At 41.7% G+C, this 9,189-nt stretch overlaps 1 protein-coding gene across 2 annotated transcripts in view; it reads right to left on the reverse strand.

The window, feature by feature from the left end:
* Positions 1-8,662, reverse strand: part of LOC137886534 (neuronal acetylcholine receptor subunit alpha-3-like) — an 18,577-nt gene extending 9,915 nt beyond the window's left edge. For both annotated transcript variants that reach the window (XM_068729025.1, XM_068729024.1), the window contains exon 1: positions 8,443-8,662. In XM_068729025.1, coding sequence (XP_068585126.1) covers positions 8,443-8,500 — 58 coding nt within the window. In that variant the 5' untranslated portion in view covers positions 8,501-8,662. The remainder of the gene's footprint in view (positions 1-8,442) is intronic.
* Positions 8,663-9,189: the final 527 nt, after the last annotated feature.

Below are 9,189 nucleotides of genomic sequence, written 5' to 3' on the forward strand. Positions count from 1 at the left end.
GATGAAGCTAAATATGCTAAATATAATTGTCTCTAAGAAGTCGTAGATTTCTGAAAGGCTAATACCGGCGGTGCTAATCAATCAGAGAACTGTGAGGAAAAAATACACCCAATCTACGTCTTTTAAGTTTGTAACTTTCATGGTATTTGATGAGTCGTCTACAAAGAAGTCTCTTGGGATTATAACTCCTCTGCTTAGATCATCAGAGTTAAAAGTTCTACTTTGAACAAGTCAGCGACAGGAGTGAACTTTTTTGGGTCTGTTTCTTTAAATGGCGTCACACCACTGAAAGCCGTTAAGGTAAGGAAGCACAAAGCAGACACGCCCACTAGTGTCTGTTTTTCGTTAATTCTTCAGGATCATTGGTTCACTAATTCATTTCAGTCTAAATAGTTATTGTCATCTCTGGAAACCACGGTAACTAACCAGAATTCATGGATTGATCGAGCACCGTTGCAATTCATGTGCAGTACGAGTATCAGGCTTTCTGTTTGGTAGGAGGAGTTACGGTCAGGTGGTATACAACCAAGTGAAACATCTCAATGGAGATAATAATAGTGTCCTCTTCGCTAGGTGTTGGCAGTTGAGGGTGTTCAGCCTGTATGAGTACAAGATGTAACGTCCGTACACATAACCACGACATGAAGGGTGTTATTTACTAATCATCCAGGAATGGAGCCCTGGAAGGCCTGAGGCACAATATCAGCATGTCTGCCTCGTGAAAAATGCACGGCATGCTATTTTAACTTAGTGCAGAGGAGTTGAAGGCTGCAGCCCGAGGACAGGAGATGAAGTGATGAAAGGTTTCGTCTCTTTTTCAAGCCCAGGTGAGGAATCGAGTTGTGAGAGGAAGCCGCCTGCTGATGTTCTGGGCTTTTCCTCCCCATTCTGTGTTCTCATTTATGTTCCTTTAAAGAATACACTCAGTGTTACTGAACACATTGCAAAAAAAAAGCATTGATAATACGAGACACCAGTCATGTTCTGGATCTTTCTGACAGCAGGTCAGTTTTAAATGTTGTATGAAACAGTCGTGAACAACGGGTGGCTATTTAACAAAACCCTAAATAGCGGATTAAGTCAGGATTTTCCAGTTATCCTGACTGAATTTAGCCGTGACTCGGCTTCATGAAAGCAGTCGCACATAAATTACCGTGGAGATTTATTCTGTGCAGGATTAATCAAGCGGGCTAACAGCCAGGCTTGATTAATCCTGAGCCTTATCTGTTCACTCAGAAGGCACTCCAATTAGACCAAATAAACCAATGTGTCTTCTCACAGTTATTTGCCCTATTTTAATATTATTATTTTAATTTGACAGCGATCTTCGTGGAATCTCTACGAATGACAGCGCATTATTTTTCCTACAGATGTTGCTACAAATGCTGGATGAGACCAGCCTACTCAGTGTTATGTGTTTAAAGCCTTTATCCAAATTACTTACACCTGGTTCAACACCTGGTTCAACACCTGGTTTAACACCTGGTTTTAACACCTGGTTCAACACCTGGTTCAACACCTGGTTCAACACCTGGTTCAACACCTGGTTTAACACCTGGTTTTAACACCTGGTTCAACACCTGGTTCAACACCTGGTTCAACACCTGGTTTAACACCTGGTTTAACACCTGGTTTAACCTCCTCAACCTGGCTTGGCTAACTTGAAATGGATGCACTGACTAGACCAGGTCAAGCCAAGGCAACATGAGAGCATCCAAAAACCTAATAGTCTTAAGCGCTGAACACCAGGAGCAAGGCTGGGATGTTTACACAAGCTACTAGCAGATAGCCGGACACTGAAACATGCTAACGCACAGACTAAATACACAAGGAACCGATTCACCAATGAAAGTCAGGCGTGGTGGAAAACAGGGAGGGGAAAAAGACAAAGGAAGACGGTAAAACAAAACATGACATATGGTGAGAGCAACTTTTAAAATCAAACAGGAAACAGACTAAACGACCGCGACAAGGATTACAACTTGGAATCTAGTTACGACTTTAAATAACAGCGACTGCACCCTTTACCAAGACGAACAAGTTGAAGGTTCCCCACACAGCTGGCTGCTCTGAGGCCAAACTGAGTCACAACAAAACATACTTCTGCCATTTGTGGAGGTGATCACCCACTCTCTCCCCCCCCTCCCCAGTGCTCCTCTGGAGTTCTCACACAGACATCCAGCTCGACTCCCCGTCACCCTGTGACACATCTAGATCAATACCACATTCTTCTCTGTCGGGCAGCTGGATGGAGGCGAGGATGCAGGATAGCGCTGCATTGAAGAGGGATCATGCAAAAGAGATAAAGACAGCGAGAAAAAAAAAAAACAGACAAGCAAGGCAACAAACAAAGACAAAGAAATATGGGAAGCAGTGAGACAAAGATGTCAGCAGATCTACTGAAGGTACTTCTGTTGTTTCCCTCTGACCTCTTTTTAAATATATACTCCTTTGACTAAAACCAGCCAAACTGAGTTTAAGAGAAAATATCTTATGGACTTCTTTGGAGAAGGGCCTTGAAATCCCGATGATGAAACAGCGCTGACCCTATTACATCAAGATCCTCCGCTCAAAGGCGAGAGATAACCCTGTTCATGGAGACAACAATGACACCGAAAAACCCAGCTGGTTGTGAACTCCTGGCGACAGCCCTCCAGAGAGAACGACAAGGGAAATAAGAAAACACAAAGACGAGGAGAAGGAGAAGAGAGGAGAGTGAAAGCAAAGCCTTCTTAAGATGTCACTCAGCAGATTATGAGAATCCAGACTTCATAGCGTCTGTCTAGTAGCTGCCTAGCATGTGCAAATGCTATGCTAAATAGAGTTTAAGAGGAGGATGGGACCAAACACTTCTAATCCACAAAAAAAAAATTCAAATACACAATGTTGACAGCAGTATTATTTTTTTTTTTTGAAAAAGCACAAAAAAAAAATAGAAGACAATAGAAGAGAAGCGAGAAAGAAAGGATGGAAAAAAAAGGTCATTTTAATTAGAAGATAAAAGAGACGAAGTGGAGAAATTAGATGGACTTGTATGGTGCTTATATTTAAAAGGCAGCGCTGCTCTCTGCCACTGATTAAACCAGCTCTTTGATCAAAACAGAACCCAACACACACACACACACACACACACACACACACACACATTTAACATGGTCAGATACATTTCACGTTGAGATTCATAAAAGAACCAATTATGAAAAAAAATGAGCTTCAGATTTTACCCACTTTCATCTGAATTTGTCACATTTCCTCCCCTTTCTCTCTCTCTCTCTCTCTCTCTCTCTCTCTCTCTCTCTCTCTTTCTCTCTCTTATTAGTCAACCCATCTCATTCGGCAGTTTTCAGCGGCTGATTTCATAATCCAAGGATTAGCATGTCACGTGGCAAAAAGGTAAAGTGATGAGAAACAAAGTAGAACAACGAAAGAGAAGGCCGAAGACAAAACTTAATACTAGTAAAGAGAAATCATATATTTTGTGATGCTTAAATAACTAACTAACTCACAGTTAATATGAATTAGTTAGCTAGCAGGAGTTGATCGAATCTGTGAGCGACAGCTGTCGTTTCCTCCAGCAAAAACTGAACTTTATTTACTCGCGCTTGCAACGCGAACAGTGGTCTCCTTGATGAAAGTCCAGTGTTTGTTTTAAGTGTCGAATTTGATGCAATTTGGACATTTGACACATTCAATATTCATTTTTTTAAAAAACAGGGGTTGGGCTTCAAGACCCACGGCGTCTGAAGTCATATTCAGCTGAGTTGCATATTTTTGAAATGAATACAAATCTGTTTCCTCTGTCCTGGTAATTCAAACATAGTAAGCATGTCTGATGTGTCTTTTGACATGACTGTATTGCTAATGGTTGAGCTTAAAAGAAGCCGGCTGCAGCTGATGATAGAAGGCCGGATGGGAGAGTTGTGAGTTTAGAGTAAACTCTGCAGCGTGTACAGTTAATGTACTCAAGTGTTAGAGTATCAATTATTCAACCAGCTATGCAGAATCTGTCAAAAAAAAAAAACACTTAGAAATCAAGTTCATTAAAATATAGATCCCGTGAGATATTTAATGCACCCGAGACAAGAGGGTCAGGAGGTCAACCCAACCAGAAAAAGAGGACGAGGATGAAGAGCGAGCGTGAGGTGAAGGAAGAAGGAGGAGGGAGAAGGACGGATAACGAGTGATGGAGAGGAAGAGTCTGTTTGAGAGGATACTTTCAGAGAGCCATTTAGCCTTCATTCTCCCCTGAGCATGCAAATGCTTTTAAAGGAGAGTGAGAGCGAGAAGAAAAGAGAGAGAGAGGGGGAGAGAGAGAGAGGGGGGGGGTGAAAGAGAAAGTGTGTTTTCACTTTAATATCTTCATCATGCACAGTGTGTGTATGCTAAACACTGTAGGAATGACTAAACGCTCTGCTTTATACTGTTTGTTTCCTTTGAGTTGAAATGAGCTGAAGTCCACTGACAGAGATTAAAAGGGGGGAGAAAGGGAGAGAAAGGGAGAGCGAGGGAGAGCGAGGGAGAGAGAGACGGCAGAAAAAGACAGAGACGGAGTCGAGTAAGATGAAGCAGAGAGCTGATGACAGCAACAGAAGCGGAGAGATCGGTGGGTGAGACAGTGTGGAGAGGGGTGCAAAGAGCCAGAGAACGTAAGATAGTGGAGCAGGGATAGGACTGTGTGTGTGTGTGTGTGTTTGTGTGTGTGTGTGTGTGTGTGTGTGTGTGTGTGTGTGTGTGTTTTCTTTTCTCACATTCTTTCGTTCTGTCTTTTTTTTTCCAGCAGATGAGCTCTAATGTAGGTCTAATACAACACTATTTAAAGCCTTATGGAATTCACAGAAGACCGCACATGTCTCAGTGCTCTAACACATTCTCATGCGGAAAGAAAATTAACTTTTTTTTTTTTTCCCCACGTTCAAAATGAGCAGATCAAATAGAAATTGCACATCTTTCCCTCAAGGCGCATTCCCCCCCCCCCCAAAAAAGTGGGTTACATGAATTTGAATATGTTTCATGTAAAAGAGTCATTCAGCCTTTGTAGTTCAATATCTCAACAGTGATTTTCTCATTTAGAAATGTACAATTTATTTGGTAATTGGGTGTAAATGAGACCCTGAAGTGGCCTTAGTCTGGGGTTTAGGAAACGTTATCTATCCTTTTAGAGAAGCCAGAGCAAGAAAAAGTGGGCATCAGAAATGTGTCCTCTTTGGGATAACATTATATTACACTAAAGATGCTTCTGTAAAAAGTGTTCAAAGTGAAACATGTTTATGTTTAGAAAATGATTAAAATGGAAGTGTGGTTTCACGGAAATAAAAAAGGCTCCCAAGCTTTATGGGTGAAATGGTGAAACAGGAGGATAAGTTGGGTGTTCGTGGAAAAAAAAGTCGGACGACGCGGCGCTGCAGTGTGACTCAGATTGCGTTTAACCACGCCCCCTCTGCTCTGTGTTCTGCTCTATAAATGCTACTGTGATATAAGCCTTGTTACCACACACACACACACACACACACACACACACACACACACACACACACACACACACACACACACACACACACACACACATACGCACACGCGTCTCATCGCCACAGTTCACTGACTGGATCATCAGTCATGCATTCAAACGCATTAAGAGAGCAGCTTCCATTTGAAAACAAGGGACAGCATTGTGAGCGTACATCCAGGCTGAGGTAACACATTAGAAAAACCACCAGAAGCAACAGAAACACTGTACATGTGTCCGTGCCGTTTACTCCGTCTCTGTGTGTTTTCACTGGGGGCCTTGATGTGCATATCGGTTGGAGACGTGTATGAGGCTAACGCTGTAGCTACAGTATACGGTCTGGTAGTGTAATGGTGTCCCTCACATGGTGACGGTGCAGGCAATGAACAGAGCGCATCTCTGGTTTACCGATGTGGAGAACATGTTGGTGTTCTATTAACTCGCTCTGCCAAATATGTTACAGAGATGTAAAAACGCTGATTTAGAGGAGACATTGTTGTCTGCATTTAATCACGACTACAATCTTTCTTTCACCTTAACTTAAAGTACTTTGGTTTGACTAAACTTAACCAGAAAGATGTTAGTTTTAGTTGACACAAGTTGAACCTAGAAAGAAAAAAATATCAAAGATTTAAAATATGTTGACAGTTTATAACATTTTGCACATAATAATAATTCTAAAGAAATGTTTCTTTATTATGTTGATGGTCTGCTAAAACTGTAATCCATGCAAGATTACAGTTACACAGAAAGTATTTATCAACACAAATGTGCGTTACTTATTTTACGATTGTGTGAAAACATCTGTAAAAAGTGAACTGAGATTTGTAAGTGTTCCAGAATTCTTAAATGTGTGGATGTGTAGATTTATAATGATGAAAAAACATCCGCAATTATAGGCTTTGAATTGTAAGTGTACTCTAGTTACTAAGCGGTCTCAGATTTGTGAATTCGTGAGAGTACTTCTATTTCTAATGATGTCAAACAATTGTTCAATGTGCAGTGAGATTTGTACACACAACTGTAAAATCCGTCACACAAATAGATCCTCACCATCAGACTGAATGTTTGGAGGATGTCAGCCACAGCCTGCCAGCTGGCAAACATTAGCTACTATAGCTGCCCCCCCCCCCAGTAAACACCAGTTACCCCGGTAGTTGTCAAGATGGTGCTGCTTAATTCCCAGAAGTCCCTTTGTCTCTAGCAGTGTGTTGAATCCATTATTACACGTACATATTGAGATCCAGGTTCACAACTTTCCACAAACATTCACAAATGATTTAAATACAACCGTGGCTTCTGGGAAACACACATACAAACACACACACACACACACACACACACACACACACACACACACACACACACACACACACACAGAGACACACACCCCCCTCAGCCAAGAGGGTCATGCACGGAATGAAATATGTGTGTGGAGCCTGATAAACCATAAACGTTGCACCATCTCGCATAAATCAGATAGCTGCTGTTTACGCCTTTAGAGCAGATGTTGACGTTGCTGCTTTGAAATGCCGCGGCGTAATTACCGCCTCTGTATCTCTTCTATTCCCCAGAGAGGCTCCAGGTCACATCCCCGCCTCAGCAGCGGACAACGATTAAGTCTGGGTGCATTTCAATAATACCAAGTCCCTCCTTCCTCCTCTCCTCCTTCCTTTCCTTCCTCCCTCCCCCTCCCTCCCTGTCCTCCTTCCTTCCATTAATCTTGTCTTCCTCCCTCTGTCCCTCTCTTCCTTATCCAACCCAATGTCTACAGACAAAGCTGCTTATTCTACCTTATTTGAAAAAGTATATATATATATATATATATATATATATATATATATATATGTATATATATATATATGTATATATATATATATATGTATGTGTATATATACATATATATAAAAGTTTTGTTTTTTTTACCTAGCTCTAATCTCCACCATCAATACAACCATATATGACTCCCACCTGATCTTGACTTACTAAACTTAACCCAGCTAAACACAACTTATACCCCAAAAATTATATTTTTGATAAATTGAGGATCCATCAAAATAACCTAAAATGACCACACTTCACAAAAATATTCTCACTCAAAATATAATTCTATCTTTTCCTAAAGCAGTACTCTGTTATTCATACCATAATTGGGGTAAAATGAAATATGGTTGCAAGACTTATCCATAGAGTCACGTGACAATGAGAAAGGTTTTCATTAAAATCCTGCAGAAACCTGTCTGCCCTCTGTCTGCATAACACAGTGGTGGCACAGGCCCTACACACACACACACACACACACACACACACACACACACACACACTCAGCCGTAAACAGGAAAACAGATCCTGTAAACAAATTCTAATCTGTTTTGGTTTCCCTAATTCACGACTCGCGCCTCAAAACTAAATTTGCATTCATCTAAATTCATCTCTCGGATTCTTCCGCATTTCATTGTGTTGGCCTAGTTAACGCGGAACCGAGTCGTGGATATATGACACGACAATGACGACATAGATAACAATTTTTCAAAGCGCTTCACGAGGCTGAAGTTGACCGTTTGGCATTAAATCGTTGGACAATTTAACGACTATTTTAGCATTTTTCAAAACAACCAAACTGAAGGAAAGTTATTAGACTGATTATCGATGACTATTGATCTAAAGTCAGAGGAACTTATTTGTCTTTGCTGCACTGGACAGACACTCAATAACGCTATTAATGACTTCCCACAGCTGAAATATTAAGACAAAGTTATTTTTAAAACGCGTTTAAGTGACCCATCACAACATCTCCAAGTTAGCTGTCTAGTCGCTGGCGCGTGAACCTCACACCTTATCACGCCCTACTCTTTTCAAACCAAACACATCTGAAATGAATACGCATCTGACATAATCAAAACTACATCACATAGACGGCTGGCGTGCGTCCTGCTTACCTCGCGCCATCAAACCCGCGAGAAGAAGCAGCAAAGTCCATCTCGCCGCCGGCTCCATCTCCCCCCCCCTGTGTCGTTTCAGGGATCCTCTTCACTTTTCTTTTTTTCTTCTGAAGAAACTCTGTCTGTTCAATCGATGAGCGAAATAAATAATGCGTAATGGCATGAAAACGTGCGTCTCTCCCCCGGTACCGTCTGTCTCGCTCTGCCGGTGCGCCCCTTCCTGATCTGATCCGAACTTGACTTCGTTCGTCCCTCCCCTATGAGCGCAAAGCTTCCCTCTGGCGCATCCATACGGACTCCACGCGGGGAGGAAAGAGCCGCCCTAACTTTGCGCTGAAGGATTAAAAAAAAAAAGGCGTAATTTGATTCCGCGGATGAAGAGAATATGTATCTGTAAACACAACAAACATTCAGCCTGTATTCAGGAGAAATGTCCGGCTCTGGTATCTAAAGGCGACGTAGTTTTCTTTGGGCTTGAACAGAACAAATATCGAGTAAAATGTCCTTAACTCACATTCAAATGCTCGTTAATTTGTTTGTGGCTGAGCCATAAAAAAAAAAGGTCAGTAAATACAATAATAAAACAGAACAGTGTCTGACTTAAGAAGGTCAGTAGTCGGCAGTGTAAATGCTCCGATCTCCGGCTGATAGACGTGGTAGAAAGTTTTCGTGTGACGGTCAAATGCAGGACTGGATGATCTGTAGCCCTGCCTGCTATGTGTGGAGAGAGAGATGATTTCAGCA

Source organism: Cebidichthys violaceus, unplaced genomic scaffold, assembly GCF_023349555.1.
Source record: "Cebidichthys violaceus isolate CVI_PGR_0920_01 unplaced genomic scaffold, fCebVio1.0.p SCAF_44, whole genome shotgun sequence".
NCBI classification, from domain to species: domain Eukaryota; kingdom Metazoa; phylum Chordata; class Actinopteri; order Perciformes; family Stichaeidae; genus Cebidichthys; species Cebidichthys violaceus.